Here is a 21,240-nt window from a genome sequence, read left to right as displayed (position 1 = left end):
CTTGTTATGTGGCATAATGATACTTCAGCTACAAGTCCATTTGATTTGCTTCCTGGGGCAAATTATCAGTGGGACAAGAATAAAGATGGGGCAAATGAGCCCTCATTAGATAGATGACTTAATATCTAAGTATATAACAAAAGTATATTTCTAAGCCCAAATGAGAGTTTTTCCATTTAGAAATATCTAGTTATGTACCTTAGCATTTTCAAAAGCTGTCTGCCTCCCTTTGCATACAGCAAATTGCTGTGTTTTGACACTATCCACACTTTCATTTGTTATGTGAGTCATAGAGCACGGAAATGTGACATTTTCCATAGTTCAGTGAGATGAAGAGCAGGACCATTAAGCGGAGGCAATTAGAAGGCACAAACAATCATCCTTTATTGGTCAAGTCCAATTATGTCCCCAATGGAATTCTAATGTTACCTTTATATAAATAAACTCAATAATTAAAGACAGAGAAAAATAAATGTTTGCTACCATGAAAGAATCAATAGAAACCTATATCCACTGTTTTGATCATGAGCAGATAATAACTATTTATTTGTTCAGGTATAGCCCATCTATTCCAAAGAGAAGATCCACCTGGCTACCCAGTATTCAGGAGCACTCATTAGATCTACACTCTACTCAACCTCATTGCTGTGGATTTTATTGGATATTTAATAATGGATACAAAGCAGAGGGATTATTTCTACTTACAAAATAGATCCAAGGGGCCACAAGAATCAAAAATTATCATTTAATATCAGACATATAAAAGGAGGGAGTTGGTCAACTTTATACATTCATTTAAACAAGGCTTAGAAGCTTTATTCCTGGATTTCTACTTCACTATGCCTATATTGCAATTCCCTATTTAACTAATATTTCTGATGTATATAAAAAAGACATGATTAATCAACCAGCATTTTATTCACCACCATTTTGGAATGGTGACAAAGATTTGGTACATTAATAGTTTCTATGAGGAAAAGAGAGAGAGAGATATATACATGTGTAGGCACGTGGAAATACACATAATTTGAACCTCTAAATCTTTCCTTACTCAATGGTCTCATTCTGATCCAGTCATCTTTTATTGTATAAAAGAGAGATATCATTTTTTTTCTCAAAATCTTTGGGGTTTTGCATGGTAACAGTTTCTTCAACCATTAATTTATTACATATTTGTAGATGATTTACTGGGTATTTGGTAATGAATTTGATATAATGGGAAATATCAAAGAAGGCACCATTCTTATTTGAAAACATCTTATATTATAGTTTACAAGATACCAGATTTATATGCAAGAAACATTTGGGGATAAAAGAGGTATGTGAAAATAGTACACACACTGAGCTCTAAAAATGCAAGGTTAAGGTACTTGTTTCTGTAATCTTTTAGGAGATTGTAACCTCTCAAGCAGATAGTTTGATGTTATGTGATACTTATCTCAATAATATTCATTTACAATGGACTAATGAAGTCCAAACAGGGTGTGGAGTTACAGACATGCATTCTAACCTCTACTGAAGAGACTTTTTGCTAAATAAAAATGTGAGGGCAGTGAGTATTCCCTTGAGCAATTCAAGACTGAACAGAATGGCTATACAAAAACCAAACAATAAAGCAAAAACTAACAAGAAATCCTATCTCATTTGAATAGAGAATGTCACACCTGAAGGGAAAATGAACTACTTGATATTCTTACAAAGAAAATTTCAATTTAAAGCAGGAATTACAATTGAGTTTTATGGAAGCTCATTTAGCAAACACAATTAGATACAATAAAACTGTCCAGAGGAATACTTTTTTCCTTGAATTTGGTGAGATGACCACTAAAGGTGTAGAAATGCCTTGGGGATTACTATCAATATCTGAACAGCAAATTTTTTTTCTAAGACCTTTGGATACTATATGAATCTGCCTCAAGATCACTTCAGAGGCAGTTAATTTGGAATTCTTCCCAAGATTGAGACTTAACCAACAACTAAAGTGAAGTTCATGTATCTTTTCAAGAAAGACACTTGAATGGTTTCTTGGCCAGCACTGCCTAACAGATAAAGGTACTTTACCTACAACTTCTAGGATGAAAGAATTCTTTCAGTATTCCCCTACATCATAATAAAAGTGGCATGAATGCCAGAAAAATAATAATGGGCAAAATAATAAATTTCACGCTATCACTCTTTGTGGTATTTTCTGTTGTTAGGAATTCTGAACCATCTGGACCTATTTGGACTTTGCATTTAATATAACAGTATAAAACTGCAATTCCAATACAATAGTGTTTTGTGATCACTTGACAAGTGCTATAAGGTAATGTAGGCAACAGGGCTTTGAAAGTATAAATTTCCATACTAAGTATTATATCTTTTAATATTATTACACTGGGTTATTACTATAATTGTACCCTTAGAGTCCTAGAAGCAGAAAAAACATAGAATGCAAATTGTTTTTATAGCAAAGTTTCTTTGGCATGCCACAAACTAAACTCCCCTAAATGAGATCTTCCTATATAGAGTGAGAACATTTATATCCAGGGTCTCCTGTGAACTTCTGACCCACCATGCATTCTAATAAAACAGCTCTGCTTGTGACTTCATGAAAGAGTAATTTCCTCAATATACTGTATAACACACTCCTTCCTGATGAGATGGTAATAGGTTGGGTGGCCACAATAACAGCAAATTAATGTTCAATAAAATATCATCAAAAAGACAAATTGTCTACGATGTTTGTAGTTTAGATAAACTCCATCTGAAAAAAAATTATTTTAAAATGTCTTGATGCTAAATTTTAGGAACAAAGGTTAATCTTAACTTCAGAGAGAAAAAATATTATTTATGCAAAAATTATATTGAATGGTTTCAATTTTTCCCTAATGCTCCAATAAATGTTTGAGAAGGCAGCATAACCACTGAATTGGGTCAGCCCATATGCTAATTCATAACCTATGCAACAGTCGTTAGTTCATTATGAAATTAAATGTTGTTAATGTTCAGTAAAATAAAGTGTTATTGTGCTTATAAAAGTGAAATGAGAACATGATGGACAAATTTGTGAAGTAATTAACTAATATGCCAGAAACGAGCAACTTGCTAGTGATACTTTTCAGGGTTTTTCCACAGTGGCCCTATTTTCGTTTTACCTGACTTGAAAACATCCTATGAAGTTTGAGATCCGTCAGGTTGAGGAGTACTGAGGCATATAAAAAAGCAAATTTAACTACTAGATGCTATTTATTCAATAAATCAGTGGGTTAACATCTCATACTCTTTATGACACATTTCATATAGTAAGATCTTGATATGATTTTACCTCTCCACAAATGACTCTGATGTCTTAGTAGAATCTTTTTGACTATTGAATTTTGGATCTGATGAAATCTATATAATTTCAGCTAAGACAATTGTGTCATATTAAAGAATGACTCAAATTGTGTAATGACACCAATACTTGAGGATTAGCTATACTTAGAAAAAGGCTGGGATGTGCATATGTGAAGCCTCTCGAAGGCTGATTGTGTCACTATTTGATGATACATAGAAATACTTCAGGAAACATTAATAATAAAACACAGCCAAGCATGGGTGGTTAAAAATGACGTAAAAATCCAAATAAACGAATTGTCCAGCTCCTCAGGAAGCTTTTTATGGTAGCATTCCAGTGCAGTAACCCACCACAGCAACAGAAAGTCTCATTATGTTTCCAATGTTCACAAGAACTCTGACTAAAATGGCAAATGCTTCCTCTTCCAAATGGAGGACTGACCATAGAAAAAGATGATGGTACAAGTGCTTCTATATTCACCACAAGAAATATTTTGTCAAATATGATGACAGAAAATGCTAAATAAACAGGAAAAAATCTGACCTTTTGGTATGAAATCAAACCATTTAAAAACCCATTTGCACAGATATTTATATGAATATGAGCATAACTGAAATAAATAAATTTTAATTTTTTTGAACATATCTGCCATGTATAATCTACTGACTCGCCGAACTCCCACCATTTTATAGCATTATCTCTTAAATAACAAAGGTGGGGACAGGAATTATGGGGTATCTAAGGAAGGAGCCCCCACACTGTTGAACCCTGAGAGTGGAGCCTAGCACTTAGAGGTCAAGCAGAATTTCAAAGAGAACTAAAAGCTTTGTAGAAGAAAAGTGCATTTTCATTTTTGCTTTGGCTCCCTAAACTGCCAAGACTGAAGAGTCCCAGCTGCTAAAATGAAGAGAAACCAGGTCTGAAACAAATTGAGTCCAGAATTTTTTCATACACATCTGGGATTCTTACCTTTCTTCATTCCTCACCTGTATGCTTGCATTTTTGTTTGCATGTATTGATTTTCCACAATTATAAAAACAACACTGCTATCTAGGTAGCTTGTTGCAAAACAACTGTGTCTGTGGATCAACATCTAGGTGTAAATGCCAATAGGCAGAGCCCTTGCCTCTCTGACAGCAAGGACCATGAATGGTTCATGCAAATAGATGAACATCACTAGAATGTTACAGATATCAGAAAACAAATAATTCCTTCACTACTCTCACAAAGGATTCAGAACCTCAAGAAAGCTGGTACAGGGAAGATTGGCCAGGAAAAGATAGGTTAAAGAAAAGAGAAAAAAAAAGCCTAACTTCAAAATATGAATAGGTGGCAGAGCTGAAGCAACTAGAGTACTGGATAAAAGAGCTTCCAAGCCATCTCAGATAGAATGCTGCTATGCATAGACAAAATCAGGCCAAGGTCCACAGCAAAGAAAGGTGCTATGCAAAACCATCCATCACAGTTCTGTTGACCACTGTGGTCAAGGTTAACTACTGATTTGAATGAAGGCTCATGCTCAGATTGAAAACACTAACAGCTAAAGCATTTGTTAAGCCCGTTTTCTTATGTAAAACTTAAAAATCATTAGGTGAAAATACCCTTGTGACATACAAATGCTTTGATTTACTGATAGCCCTACTAGAAACAGAACTTCTTTTGTATGAGCAAATAATCCTATTTGGAAATAGATAAGTACAAGGAAACATGAGTTGGCCAGGTGGTTTCCCTTGCTGGTAAGGATATTAGGAATATAAATATAATAAATAGCTTCAATAAATATGGTTGCATCTACTTACTTTCTCTAGCATTAACTACCCATCTACTCCCAAGGAAATAAGAAATGAATAATAGAGATTTTGAAGCAAGTAAAAATAATAGGGTCAAAATGTGGCTCCATTTCCTAATTGCTCATGAAAGTCAATGATAGCAAATAACTCCTTTCTGGAGGAAACAAAGCACTTTTTATTACTCAAAATATCAGGTGTTAATGTGTCTTGTGTATTACAGTTGCAAGCAGTTGTACCTCTATAGATCTATATTGTTTCTCTTTGTTATTCCTAATACTACAGAATGGAATCATGTAGGGAACAATAGCCCTGTGTCCTTGCCCAAACATGGAAGGTGGACTCTGATATATCTAAAAGGTTTGGTTGGTTGAATCCATCGTAATCCACTTGTGCTGTACAAGGGGAGATTTTTTAAAGAATCACATATTTATGAAAAATTAAAAGCACTTTAACCAACATCATTTCTGGGTAAAATTGAAGATTGTTTTCCATTAAACTCAATTTTACCTCACCATGACATATAAACATGGTCTTAATGTGTTCTGTATTGTTTAGTACAACTGGTAAATTCCCATAAAGGTGTGCCCTTATCCACCCCCAATCCCAAGGGCTCTCAAATTGTTTCCCTATATGGAGTCCTCTTCCAATGAGTTCTGGGCTAAAAATAGCATTGCCAGACTGAATATTTGGGTTGAAATAGTTTCTGCAGATCCTTCCTGTAGTAGATCAACTATTAGCAATCAGAGCTCTGAATTTAGGGCATATGTCTTTATGCACCCTGTAAAATCCAGACAGTGTTAATAGGGACCAATATGATCACTGCTTGGGGTGCCTCAGACCTTGTGGAGATTCAATGGGTATCTGCTAATTTATTGGCTGAAAAAGTTCCTGGAGCATTTCAAGCTTCAGGTTCTCTGGGAGTGTGTGACCAAGTTCTCTGAGACTAGAGGAATGAAGGGAGTTTTCTGGGAAATCGCTACTTTACAGCTTTCAGTCTCCAATAGGTTCTGTCTTCCACCCAAACTGCCTGCAAAGAGGTTTTTTCATTAAGACTTTTATTAGAGTGATTCATTATTGTGATATGGGCAGAAACCAGGGAATACTTTATGCAATATTTTTAAAAACTCTTTAACCAGACCAAATAATCTAAGAGGGATTTTAGTGTTTAACCTTGCTGACTTTGTGGCCAGGATACAACAATGGATGTTCTAACACAGACTTTTTTTGTTATAGCATTTGCTATATACAATGGAGTTTTACCTGTCTGAATTTCATTCTGAAAGTGATTACTGTGATTGTCAGGTTTCCCACTGCCAATTATGAAAGTATTATGGGATAATTCATACCTTCCTTCTGTTAAACATTTTCATCCTTTATATTTTCAAAGTCTAAGTTATAATACTTTGGAGTTGTACATTTGCCTTTTCTAAATCTTTATGAAATATTTTTCCTTAGGTAATTATGTTCATGTTATATTCTCTCCCAGAATTCCTGTATTCATCTGAAGTCTTTAAGGAAGGGGGTGTTATGTATTATTGCTACTGGCTATATGCAAAATCCACCCAAGAAATCAATTGAGGTTTTCCCCTAGTTCTACTTCCAGGGTTGTCAAAAGTAGTTAGCATCAGAGCATCTGATGAATAACTTAATCAGAATTTTTGCACAGACGTGTCATCCATTCGCACATTCAGGCTGGGCAAAACATATTAAATGTATTAGTCAGGGGCTTGCCAGTTATTAACCTTGGTTACAGCTATTATAATGATCAGAGAAATGTTTTCATTTAAAGTTTCTCTGTTCAGAAGTCACAATTCCCTTTAAGCATTGTAATCACTGAAACCAGTACTGCAGCCTTCAATTTTTTTTTCTTGCGTCTCAGTAATTCACTTACTTATATAACCTTGAAACGGTAACAGTTTAGCAAATGCACAAAAGGTTATAATTGGGACCTTTAACATATTTAAAATATTCAAAAGACCCAACAGAAAAATATTAGTGGTCTTTATATTTTATTACACAATAATCTACTAATTATTTTAATAAATAAGTACAAAAACATACTTTGTGCCAAATATTGCTCAAAGACTAAGGGGAATGTGGAGAAAAAAAGAAATCAGTTACTACTTAATGAGTAAATATTTTTGTAGGCAATTTGATTCAAATGTATGAAATGTCAAGATCATTGTACTGTCATGTGTAATAATTAAAAAATTAAAAATAAATAAATAAATAAAAAGATTTTGGTAGGCAAACCATTTCAAAGTACAAGTTTCATGGAAAGAAGGACAACACAGCTGTTTTTTTTTTCTCCTATCCCATTATGGATTAAAATGATACAAACAGGAAGGCAGAGACTAAAAAACAATATCCTCATCAAGACAGTCAACTCACTGGATAATCACATAAAATAAAGCTAAGAAGTCTTATTTGTTCTCTTTCATAAAGCTATTAAGTATTACTGAATGTTGCTAGAGCAATCTCCAAATGTTCAGTGTAGGTTACATATTTAAAACTTAGAATTATTTTAAGAATTCCAAAATAAACTAGTGTCATCATAGCAACAGAGCAATGAATATAAGACTGGTTTCATATGTGTGTGTGTGTGTGTGTGTGTGTGTGTGTGTGTATCTGTGTGTAATCTCCTTACATCCGGCTTTATTTGTTAAAAGTACGCTTAGTCATTCCTGCCAATTATTTTATTCTTCATCTCCAAGATACTGGTTTCTTCCTACAAAGATGAATTTAGCTTCAGAGTTAAAGCCATGAGACATTGTTAAATATGTGCCCCATGACCTCTTATTTAGATTAGTTTTTCAACTTGGCCACAAAAACAGAATACAGAGCCAATCTTGCTCTCTTTAGTTACAACCACCATAGTCTCTGATTTCTGAGAAAGTATCATTATCATTCATATACATAAGAAAGTAAATAACTTACCAGCTTTGGTTATTTTTTTAAAAGGGATCATAAAGAAAAGATACTTGATTTTGAAGGTACAAACAGATTTATCTAATTCCATTTTCAAATATGCTCAACTAGATTTTCTTTTACATTTTTAAAATATTTTTAGTTGTAAATGAACACACAGTATCTTCATTCATTTTTATGTGCTGCTGAGGATTGAACCCAGTGCCTCACACACGCAACGCAAGTGCTTTACCACTGAGCTACAGCCCCAGCCCTAGATTTTCTTTTACATTTTAATGAAACTTTTATTAACTGCAAAAAATACTAAACATGAAATAATCTGATTTGGGAAATGTATTTTGGCATTGAAAATTATGCTGATTCACTGGTAGTCTGAGGGAAAAAAATGTAAGACAGCTACTTGGGTATATTTTTCACTGCAATAATTTTAATGACTTCTTAGCTCTATAGCACCAATACCATAACTGAGCATCTCTTTAAAACATATACTCTAGTTCCTTAAGCTAACAGAATCATTCAGTAACAAATAAAATGTGCTTGTTTTCTCTGTTTGTCTTCTTGTAAAATAACTTTCTACATTTTCCATTTCTAGAGATATTACTCAGAAAAATGTGTGTGTGTGTTTGTGTATGTATATATATAATTACCCTCATAATCTTACAATTCAGTATTCTGAACCAAAAATGCCCATTGAACTTCAGTGCAGTGGCGCACACCTGTAATCCCAGCACCTCAGGAGGTTGAGGTAGAAGGATTGTGAGCTCACAGTCAGCCTCAGCAAAAGTGAGGTGCTAAGAAACTCAGTGAGACCTTGTTTCTAAATAAAATACAAAATAGGGCTGGGGATGTGGTTCAGTGGTTGAGTGTTCCTGTGTTCAATCCCCAGTACCCCCCCCAAAAAAAATGCCCACTGAAAATATTTATTTCCATATGTATTCACTATTTTGTCAAAAATTTTCTTGTATATGCACCAAATTGGGGAAAATAAGTTTTGGTTTATATTAAACAAACCAAATTGAATAATCTTTTAAATTAAATGAAGGGTACAAATATGCAAAGTTGTAATTAGAAGTTAGAATTCTTTGTACATGCCTGCTCTTTTTGGTTTGATATTTTCATTTGATCATGATCACTTTTTTCCACATTGGATATGATACTGCTGGTGCATATTTTAAATCTATTTACATTTGTAACTGAGTCAATCTCACTTTCTAAAGAGCTCAAATGATGAAACCAATGCTCTCCATTTAATTCTATTAAATTTGCAATTCTCTATGATGATAACCCTAGAAGTTATATTATAAGTATATGCTGATATAAGGATTTGACATAATGTAAACATTTACATGCTACAAATATTTACTAGGAGTATATTCATCACTGCACTGATCCATGAATTCATCTAAATTTCAATAACCCTTCTATAGTAGAATGTGGGATATAGATGTGAAGTCACATCATCTAAAATTAAGTCCTAAAGTATCACACTGAAATCAGAAGAACTAAACAAAGTAACAGAAGAGTAGCTCAGAGTCGACAAGTAAACATGCTGAACATTTGAGGCACCTTAACACAAACCAATCCCCATCCACAGTATGAAATTAAAACATTTATAAGAACTAATTTAAATATACCTCTGCAAAACTTGCCCATAAATAATTCTATTTAAGCCCAGAGATAAAAATGCCAAATCTATAAAATCTTTTGTTGCCATATCCTATTTTTCATGACTCTTGTTGACTTTGGGATATAAAATATTAATTTTTTTCTACCTCAATTTAGGTATCAGTAAACTTACAAAGACTATTTACTAATTACTTGTCATGTCCAATCATATTATTAATATAATTGCTAGTATTCATATATTTATTCCTGATTTACTCTCATTCCAGTAAGCATATGAACACATATTACATTTCTGTTATTCACTAGAATTTTGATGAGTACATGCTACTGGTTTCTCAATAAAGGCTTGATGACTGAATTGGTTAGACTCAAAAGAGAAGGATAGGTATGACCTCATGAGTATTAAAAATTTGTTTTTATTTGTACATAATTTAAAACTTACAGAAAATCTGGAAGAACAAAGAATAACATATATCCCTTACTAAGATTCATTTTATCTCATATTCTTTATCATTTCTTCATTTGTTCTATCTATAATATTTTTCTGAGCCTTTTGAGAGTATGTTGAATCCTGGCATAATATAATTATAATTATATTATTATATAATCATGTTATATAATTAGTGAAACTAATTATATTATCTTTTGAAAGAGGTTAGGGATTCCTAAAAATATAGTGTTAAAAACTTATAGTGTTAAGGCGGGTATGGTGGCACACGCATGTAATCCCAACAGCTCCCAAGGTTGAGGCAGGAGGATTGTGAGTTCAAAGCCAGCCTCAGCAACTTACCGAGGCCCTAAGCAACTCAGTGAGACCCTGTGTCTAGATAAAATACAAAATAGGGCTGGGGATGTGGCTCAGTGATCAAGTGCTCCTGAGTTCAATCCCCAGTACCAAAACAAAACAAAACACAACACAACAACCTGGGATCTTAGAGGGCTGGGTTTGTGGCAGTGGTGGAGCGCTTGTCTAGCATGTGTGAGGCACTGGGCTCCATTCTCAGCACTACATATAAATAAATGAATAAAATAAAGGTCTATCAACATCTAAGAAAAATTTTAAAAAATACTGGGCTCTCAGGAACATGATATTTACATGGTCTCAAAATGTCTCCTGATGCACTGTTTACTAGTTGAAGCAAACAAAAACTCAAGAGCTAAACAGTGGAAAAATCAGATAATGCATTGACTGGAGGATCAAAACTAACATCATCAGTGAGGACAGACATGTATGCCTCCAGATGTGAACCCCTAGAAGGATATATAGTATTCTGGCTAGAAACAATTAAACTCAGTCAAATCATGAAAAATTATCAAACCCCAAATTGGGAATTTTTTTTTTCAAAATTGGTGGATGGACTTTTTTTCTACAAAAACAATGTCATAAAAGATAAAGAATATGGAACTTTAAGGGACTCTAAAGGGACATGGCAACTTAATTCAGTATCTGACCCTAAGCTGGATCCTATAGTGAAGGAAAAAAATGCTATAAAGAACAATTTGTCAACTAACAAAATTGGAATATGGACAGTAGATTAGATAAAATATTATATTCATGAAAATTTACTGCAGTTGACAAATGTACTATACTATTGTTATATAAGAAAATAGACTTATTCTTAGGAAATATATACTGAAATATTTAGAGGTAAAATGCCAGGATTCAACATACTCTGAAATAGCTCAGAAGAATATGATGGGCAGATAGATAGAACAAATGAACAAATGATAAAGCAAATGGGGTAAAAATGAATGTGAGTAAGGGATATATGGTGTTCTTGCTACTGTTATTCTTGCAGATTTTCTATAAGTTTGAAATTATTTACAAATAAAAAGTATTTTCTAGAAAAAATTCTCACAAGGCCATACTTATCCTCCTCTTTTGAGTCTAACCAAGTCAGTCATTAAGCATTTATTGAGAAACCAGTAGCATGCACTCATCAAGCCTCCAGTGCATAACAGATATAAAATATGTGCTCCAATATGCTCATTGGAATGAGAGGAAATCAGGACTAAATATATGAATATGAATTTAAAACAGATAAGATATTAAAGAAGATAAATGAGGATAACATGGACAAGTAAATGTACTGCTTCAGTTAAGGTGGTCAGAAGTGAATTTTCTAAGGAATGCCTTCCAGGTTAAGACATGAGAATGAATCAGCTATGCAGCTATCTGGAAAAACAATCCAAATTTCTATCAACTGATGAAGGATAGACTAAATGTGGCATAGCCAATACAATGGAATATTACTCAGTCATAAAAAGAATGAAATACTGATAATATACTATAATATTTCAAGGAGAAAAATAATGTAAGTGACTTCATATTATTTAATATCTACTCTGTGAAGTTTTGAGGACCTCTCAAAGGCTCATATGTAACTCTTTATTATTGGTAAGAAAAACCAAAGGTAAGAACAAAGTTACCACTGTACAATGAATAATAAATTCCTTGTAGTTCCAGAAAGATTTAGTTATATTATGGGGTAAAGTAGTTATGTTATGAAATAATGGCTAATTATGATTCTCTTGCCACAGATGGTTTCTCACTGCCACTTGAGCCTACATCAAGTCTGTCCCCCATGGCAACAGGAAAAAAAGGGGAGAGGGGAGGGTGAAGTACAAGAATCCTGAGATTAATTATGGAAAGTAAATTGCTATCTCTGTAACAATAACAATGTGGAGGTGTTGTTCCTTTATTTAATGGAAAAGGGGGAATAATTTCTAATTTATAATTCAATCCTGAATTCAAAAGAAATTAGGGATATAGAAACAAATGCAAAACAGGAAGGAAAAAAGGAGATAGAATAAGAAAGCTCTTCCACGAATCAGCATTTTCTATCATCTTAAGAATAGTCCTTTAGAAATGTAAAGGCAATTTGCTTATAAAAGCAGAAAAAGATTGGCATTAGAAATATGGGATAAAATAAAGTGCATATAAATTCATGGTTTCTGACTTCATGGGGGGGGGGCTCAATGCTATTGCATTATCATTTTTGTTAGCCTCAGATCTGTGGTTTCAACACAGGCTACATATACACATCAGCTTAGATGCTTTAGAAAATAGACCCTACCCTCAGATATTCCTATATAATTCGTGTGCGTATAGCACAGGGAATGGCATTTTTTTACAGGTTCCTAGGCGATTCTGATGGATAAGTAAGGCTGAGAACACACTGTCTTATTAATAAGAGTTTAGAAGTCCACCAGGTGTGATGGCACATGCCTGTAATCCCAGCAGCTCTGGAGGCTGAGACAGAATGATCTCAAGTTCAAAGCCAGCCTCAACAAAGATGAGGCACTAAGCAACTCAGTGAGACCTTGTCTCTAAATAAAATACAAAATAGAGCTGAGAATGTGGCTCAGTGGTCGAGTGCCCCTGAGTTCAATCCCAGGTACCTCTCCCCCCACCAAAAAAAGAGTTTAGGAGTCAACAAACATTTTTTGATAAAGGGTCAAGTTATTTGGTAAATAATTTAGGCTCTGTGGTCCATAAGGTCTTGTCACAACTATCTAACTTTGCTAATGTAGCATAAAAGCAGCCAAATACAGTAGGTAAATGAATAATTATGACTGTATTCCTCTAATACAACTTTATTTACAAAAATAGGTAGTGGCCTGGATTTGGTCCATGGCCATAGTTTCTCCATGCCTGGTTATTAGACCCTTTTCCTTGTTCCTTTCCCAAAATAGCTATTCTTCACCAAATGCTATCCCTATGCCTCTGATTTTCACAGATGACCTCTTGTTGTACATCAGTGGGAAAATGCAAGTTGTGTGGCAGGAAACCCTTCAACTTCCTTGGGCATCGCCAGCAGACTCAGAAAAAACATCTACATCTGCATCTGTCATCATCTTTGCCTTCTACCACAAGAGGAACCCTTCTTCTCAAAGGTCATTCTAATCCTTTTACTTACACTCTTTTTTTAATGTTTTTTTTTTTTTAGTTGTTGATGGAACCTTTATTTTATTTATTTATTTTTAGGTGGTGCTGAGGATCAAACCCAGTGCCTCACACATGTTCTACCACTGAGCCACAACCCCAGCCCATTACTTATACTCTTAATTGCATCACTCTCCCATCTACTCTGGAGCTATGCCCCATAAAGAATACAATTTCCTATTTCTTTAATCAATCTCTCTCTGCTAGCTCCTTTCTTTTACATAACAAATATTTCCATGTGTCTTATTAAACAAAAAACCTTCAAAGCCTTCCTGAACCCTGTGTACTCACCATGTCTCCCTTTCTCTTAGGAATTCTATCCTTGCTGCCTCTTCTTCCGCTCCTCTCCTTCCCTCCTCTATCCTCTGAAGCCTGGCTTGTGTTCCTACTACTCCACTGAAAGTGATTTTGTCTGCATCACCAAAGACATTCATATGGTAAATTCACAGTTCTTGGTTTTGTTTTCTCTGAAGCATTTGACATGGTTGACTCTTTTAATACTCTCTCCCCCTTTAGTTTTTGCAATATATCTGCTATAATTAGTTCTTTCTCTCCTGGATGCTTCCATGGTAGTATTCCCTAATATTATTTGACAATTCTATTCTCTTCTTATGCTACATATGCTCTCAACAATTCCCATGGAATCAAGTGCCACCTACATATGATATCTTCCAATTTTATCTCTAGCTCAAGTCCCTTTCTCAAGTGCTAGGTCCATATTTTCAAATATCTTTTGCAAGCTGTACCCAACGATCTTCTTTCTCAAATCTGCCCTTCTTCCTTTATTCCCATTTAGTTAATAACTTTACATCAAAACAAATGCCAAAGGTCAAATTCTCCATCTCCTTCATGACCTTTGAACACCCTCTGAGCTCTACTGTACAAATTTGTTTAAATCACTACCTGTAAACACTTCATTTCCATCCATGCAGTGAATGGCAACAATACATGTTCAACCATATGTGGTAATCCTGCATTCTTTTCAAATACAATTAGCCAATAAATCCTGATGATTTTACCCATGTTGATCACCATGGGTAAAATTGTATAGGGACTCTAAGCTATAATCAACATGGTATAGGGACTCTAAGCCATAATCAATCATGAGTCATGGGAGCAATGGTAACATTTATCATGGAGAAGATTTGGATTTCTTTCTTGGGTAGAATAATTTGAATATTTTCTTCCTATATGAATTTCTGAATCATCAACCAGGCATATTTCCTTCTTCATAAAAACAGTTTGTTTTCCTTTATAGGAAATGCTTACTTACTGCTTCTTTTCCTAAATAGGAAATGTATACAGAATGTTTGACATTTTGCTAATATCCTGTACATTATAAAAAGGAAACTCACAAATCTACAGTGTTGATTCCTCTGGGAACCGGGACTGTCTATCTTCTTTTTTTCCTTCCTTCTTTTTTTCTTTCATTTGGTACTGGGGATTGACCCAAGGAGCACTTTACTACTGAGCTACATCCCCTGTCCTTTTTAGTTTTTTATTTTGGGACAGGTCTCACTAAGTTGCTGAGATTGATCTTGAACTCTCATTATTCCTGATCAGTCTCCTGAATTACTGGGCTTACAGATGTTCATTAACATACCCATTAGCTGGGAAGCGGGGTTTTTTTTTTTTTTTTAGAAATGAGCTCACATTGGCATTTACAACTTTGTTGGAATAATTGTAAATTTGAATGGTAGACAATACATTTCCAATATCAGGTCCCTAAACTTAATACTGAATGCTCTCATTTTCTTGAGTGGGGGAACCTCACATATGGCATAATGTAAGTGATTTCCCCACTCTTAAATATTATTTCCCAAATGTGAGTTTAGAAAAATTATACCATTGCAAGATCTGTTTTTACTCTATCCTTCTCATCCCAGCACCATAATGGGGACTACATCCCAGTGAAATTCTGAATGCTTTACCAGTAATTATTTCCTATGCCATCTGGCATTTGCCTTCTTACTGTCCATTATGTTCCATTTCCTTCTTGTGCCTGTATATAAGTTTTATTTATTCATTTATTTATTTATTTGAATCATTGGGGTATAATTTCTCATTTTTCTGATTGTACAGATTGCAGAAGCATATAAGTTTTTGAAAGCATTCTTTTATTAGAAACCTACCTTTGCCTCTGGTCCTGTTGATCTAAGGGAGGCTACTGAAAATCCTTCATTATAAAATTATCTTACCTCAATGTACAAATCTAAAAAAATCAATTCCTTTTCCTATCATTTATTTTAATAGCACTGTATTAAGAAAGTGACAGATTTCATGAAGTTTACAATACTTTCAAATCTTTCATTTAGTAAGAGGAATAAAATCCCTGTATTCATTAAGTAATAAGAAGATGGATACAGGAAAGCAGATAGAGACCAGGATTTGAAGCTGATAATTATCTTTCTTATCAAAATCTTTTCCATAGCATGAAAAGGACCACTTGGGTTAATCAAATAAATAAGCCCTTTGTGGACTAACTCTTTTCTCCCCTTTTTCCTATCCTGGCCTCTGGTTTCTACCATGTCTTCCAAGAACCTTTCTATGTGCCTGGCTTGGAAATAAATTCAGGGAACAGAAGAGAACAAAAGTGATTGCAGGTAAGTGTTTTACCTGCTGTTTTAGGAATAGATTTCTATAGTCATAATAATAATTTCCTTTAGGGCAAACTGGTGGGAAGTTTGACAAACAAATTTTTCCCTCTTAAATACCCCCTCTTTTATTAAAATATAAGAATTCAAAATAAAGACAAAATAATTCATATATTAAATGGTCTCCTGTATCTGAAAATATATCTACTGATATAAATGAAATCCTAACTTTTGTGCAAGTTTTGCTTCATATTTAAATGTCAAACATTTGTCAAAAAGCTTAATTGGCCTCATGTTCCTGATTGAATTGTAGACTATAAATTAAATTCACCTTTAAAAAATTCCATTTTTTACTTATTTCACTCCAAACTTGTAAGAAAAAGTCAAGCAAGAATTTGTATGTAAGGAGAGGTTGAATTGTGCTTGACAGAAAATGGTACTTAAAATGTATGTTTTATGAATAAGAAGAGAGGAACTCAAAGGCTCCAAACACAAAATTATGTCTGAGATACAAATACAAATTATCCTGCTTTGATAGGTACATATTATATACATGCATTGAAATAGTACACCATAGTCTATAAATATATACAGTAATTGAGTGTTAATCAGAACAATTTGAGTTATTAAGGAAATGGAAATGTTCATTATCTGATTAGACCATTACACATTGTATGCATATATTCAATTATAATATTATACCCCATAAATTTGAATAATTGAAATAAAAATTTACAAAATTGAAAGTAAGTATAGGCAGACAGCCATCATGTACTAGTTGAACAGTTAACAAAACTCTAGAAGTATTTCTAGAACTGGTCTTTGTGTCCTAAAGTTCATCTGAGGGAGATATATCATTAATTATTTTAGGAGTAAAAATGGATAAATGTGCTTAACTGCATTAAGAAATGGCTTTCTTTTCCAAAGCAGCAAAGCAAGAGAGATCATTTATTCCCATAGCCCATGACATTCCAATGGCACTGTATGTACAACTTTCCAGTAAATCTTTAATTTATTCTAAACATGTTAGCTTCACATTGGTTAATCAATAAGAGATATAATTTTCACAGGAAACTAATTTATCCTTCCAATTATGTATTCCCATCAAGAACATGATTCTTCTCATCACAGAAATCTGCACATTATTATGATTTGGACCTGAACGTGTTCCCCAAAAGCTCATGTAGCTTGGTCCCCATGATGGCAGTATTCAGAGATTTGGTCTTTGGAAGGTGATTGAATTAGGGTTCCAAAATGATTAACTCATTGATAATTTCATAATTTAACAAACTACTGGAAGGTAGTAGAAACTTAGGAGTTGGTGCTTAGTGGGAAGAGGTAGATCCTTGGGTGTGTGACCTTGAGGACTATGGCTTATCCCCAGTGTCTGTCTGTCTGCCTGCCCCCACCCCTGCTTTCTGGCCACAATGAAATGAGCAGCTTTGTTCTGCCACATCCTCCCTAACATGTTTGCCTTATCAAAGGCATAGAAACTACAGAGAAAAAAAAAAAAAAAAAAAAAAACATGGACTGAAACCTCTGAAGCCATGAGCCAAAATAAATCTTTCCTTCTTATGTTGTTTTTCTCAGGTATTTTGCCACAGTCACAGAAAACTAACACACATACATATTTTCTTTTATATCAGGTGAAAACTAGAATAGCCAAAACATGCACAATCAGAGGCTTACCGAGGTGTATAAGTATCCCTCACTGTTCATTGCCAAATACAGCTTGGTTTGAACTCCTTGAATAGCCACCACTCGAAGACCCACAGGGATGAGGTTAAACAGAGCTGAAATTTAAAAGAATGTGAAAACAACATTAATATTCTGGATTCCATAGCTTTTAATATTTCTAGCAGAACTACTTTATTCTCCAAAAGTAGTGTGAACTTGGTGAAGATAGATAATTAGATACAGATGGTCTTTTTTTTCTTTCTGTATGCTTGATTTATGGGTATAGTCACTTAACAGGGAGTATAACTATACATTCTCAGATAAAAGAGGAAATAGAAGACTTTTGTCCCAATTCTATGGGGTTTACACTATTGGAGGTGGAGAATCTTGATGCTTCTGGGGACCATGATCTAGTTCCAGGAATTGGTCTGTATACTAAACAGTGTCATCCTCCACAAAGTGAGATTTCAAACTGCTCCCCCAGATAGTTACTGAAATCTGCACAGGCACAGTTAATATCTACCAGTCAGGGAGAGATTATTAGACTTTTAAATACTAGTCCAATGCCCTCATCTAAATTATCTGTATGATTTTCAATGCAAAAACCCCCAAAGAATTTAGGTCTTTCGAAAAAGTCATCTTGCAGTCCTATATTCCCAGAGTAGTATTTCTCAAAGAACTGACATTTTCCAAGATAGAGTTGAGAGGATTCCTAGCTTTTAGTCTCTAAGAGCAAAGGTTACAGGAATAAAAATAATGAATTTGAGAGAGGTGTATTTTATTATTTTATTTTTTCCTGCAAAAGAGTTGCAAGTGGGCAGCTGAGTGGTGCCAATGAGGCCTTCATTGCCCCCACCTGAAGGTCTGATTGCGTGAAACTTACACCCAGGCTCTCCTCACAACCACACACCACTCACTAGAGACAACCAGTGGGTGTCCTCCCACTACCAGCTGTCTACTCCCTCCCACACTGTGAATAAAAATAAAACAGTACATTTTTAAAACATAGTGCTTGCCACACACATCTTTTGAAAATAGCCTATGCACCTTTTGCTCAGGAGTCATAGACTAATGTTGATGATTTTTGCCTTGTTTTGTAATTTTCTCAAGGATGATAAATCAGCCTGTTATTTTTGTGAACAAGAATGTAAAGAATTCAGTTCATGGGTAAGAGCAGGTTTTTTTAGGGGGAAACACTTTTCTCTGTGCATATATATTCTGCTGCAGTAGGTGGGGTAATATGGATGAAAAATATTAATGAGGAACTAAGTATTCCTTAGTGAGCCTACAGTGTATCTTTCTCTTAAAACCAGAGTGTTACCAAAGAGGAACTAGGACATATTGTACAGTTCAAAATACAAGTGTTCCTACCACATGCCACTGATGGCACTTTATTCAATGCTCATCGTATTAAAAGCTGTGCCCTTCTGTTATGTGAGGTAAAGGAAAGTAATTGCACAGATTGCAAGCCAGGATCTCATGTTATAGTCTACAAAGCAATGCACAGGCAAGAAGTCTGATATCTTCAGGACTGTCATCTACACGTCATATCTCTATTGACCATGCATGCCTTGCTCACAGCAAGGTGTTCAATACACATTTGTGGATTGATAGCAAACTGTATGGTGAAAACACAATATATTTTGGTAAAGTAATAGATCACAATTCCATAATATAAAAGCCCATATTTTAATTTTTTTGATGTAAAAAAAAGTGAACAAAAGCATTTATATAGGTTTGGTTTGGAAGCTTTAAACACTATATACTGCTTGACATCTGTAATACCAGAATATGTCTGAAAATGCATTTGGAGGTACTAATTGATAATATAGAACTATAAATGAAATTCAGAATTATTTCAATAACATCATATTTGATAAAATTCTCAATCTTTTTAAATTCTCTCAATGCAGCTTGAAATAGCAGAGTTGGGGGAAAAGAGGGAAATGGAAAGAGAAATTGAGATTGACTTGATGTTTGACTTGTTCCACAACCCTCTGATTTGGGCTTTAATAAGCAATAAAATGTTTAAACTTGGGCTGGGGCTGGGGCTCTGTGGTAGAGCGCTCGCCTAGCACATGTGAGGCCCTGGGTTGGATCCTCAGCACCACATAAAAATAAATAAGATAAATATATTGTGTCCAACTACAACTAAAAAAATAAAAATTTAATAAAAATGCTTAAACTTAAAACACCAGACAACTGTAGGGGGAAGAGAAGCAAACAGCATCAGCAATCCTACCTGAAAAATGGGACTGTGTAGTAGAAAATAAAAATTTCACTATGTACTATATATTTTTATGAAGTCTGTCTTTTTCCAAAAAAAAAAAAAAAAAAACAAAAAACAAAAAGCAAAAAAAACTAGTACTCAAAAAAATTTTTTTGAACAGCAATTGCTAGAGTCCTGCTCATACTAATCCAATATTTTTCTTTACTTAGACATTCAAGATAGATCATAACCTGAGTTGGCTTCAAATGTGTTTAAAGGGATAGTCTTTCCAGATAAAAATGCAAAGAAGTTACAGTAGGGGTAAGCTTGGACAGGATCACTACCTTTCTATATGCCTTGGTTTCTCTAAATCTGAAGTACTTCATCATAGACTTAAGATTTTTTTTTTTGGTCAGGATGAAAATATTCTAAATTTGAGAAGAAAGGAATTGATTTCATTTGTGTATCTAAGACACATTCATTAAAGGTCTAAAATCATTTTTTTCCATTTTAGCTAAAGTTTTGAAGAAGTTTTTAATAAACAGAAGCTTCCTTGGTTCTTATCTGTTCTATGTTGTATCTACACAAAAACACATTCTACCCTGAAGGTATCATTTTTTGGAGCTGTGCACCTAGTTGGCACTTAGTGTTTGTAGAAGATAGCAGTAAAACCATGCTTCTTTATTGGTTGAGTTAAAGTCCATTTCTCAAAAGACGGTAATTAATAAATGCATATTTTAATGTAGATTGGAAAGACATGACACACTGAGCTGGTAACGCTATAGCAGTTTTGAAGAGAAAGGGCAAACTATCCTTTAAAAATAGCCTTCATTGTATCATAGTCATGAAATGCCTATCATCTTTTCCTTTTCAGGGGAAAAATTCATAATTTATAATGGCTGATTTGCTCATGATGAAATTTCCTTGGACTGACATTTACCATTGTAATAAATCTATATAAGGTAGGCTTGAATGAATAATATCAAACATGTTTTAGGATTGAATATGTCTGGGTAAACATTAAATGATTCGTTTTATCATGATCTTGCTTCCCATATCAGAATTTAAAAAATATAAAATCAATTAAATTGAACTAAATGAGAAAATCATGATAAAAAAGAAAATTAGGAAAATAAAAACATAAATGTAAT

General features: G+C 34.1%; 1 protein-coding gene across 6 annotated transcripts in view; it reads right to left on the bottom strand.

Annotated features, from left to right (window-relative positions):
* Fgf13 (fibroblast growth factor 13) overlaps window positions 1–21,240 on the bottom strand; it is a 522,252-nt gene that overhangs the window by 45,061 nt on the left and 455,951 nt on the right. For all 6 annotated transcript variants that reach the window (XM_077793712.1, XM_077793713.1, XM_077793714.1 and 3 more), the window contains one exon: window positions 17,893–17,996. In XM_077793712.1, the coding sequence (XP_077649838.1) occupies window positions 17,893–17,996 (104 nt within the window). The remainder of the gene's footprint in view (window positions 1–17,892; window positions 17,997–21,240) is intronic.

Source organism: Urocitellus parryii, chromosome X, assembly GCF_045843805.1.
Source record: "Urocitellus parryii isolate mUroPar1 chromosome X, mUroPar1.hap1, whole genome shotgun sequence".
Taxonomy (NCBI): domain Eukaryota; kingdom Metazoa; phylum Chordata; class Mammalia; order Rodentia; family Sciuridae; genus Urocitellus; species Urocitellus parryii.
The sequence above is the reverse complement of the archived record's forward strand: the minus strand, read 5'-3'. Positions and strand labels throughout refer to the sequence as shown.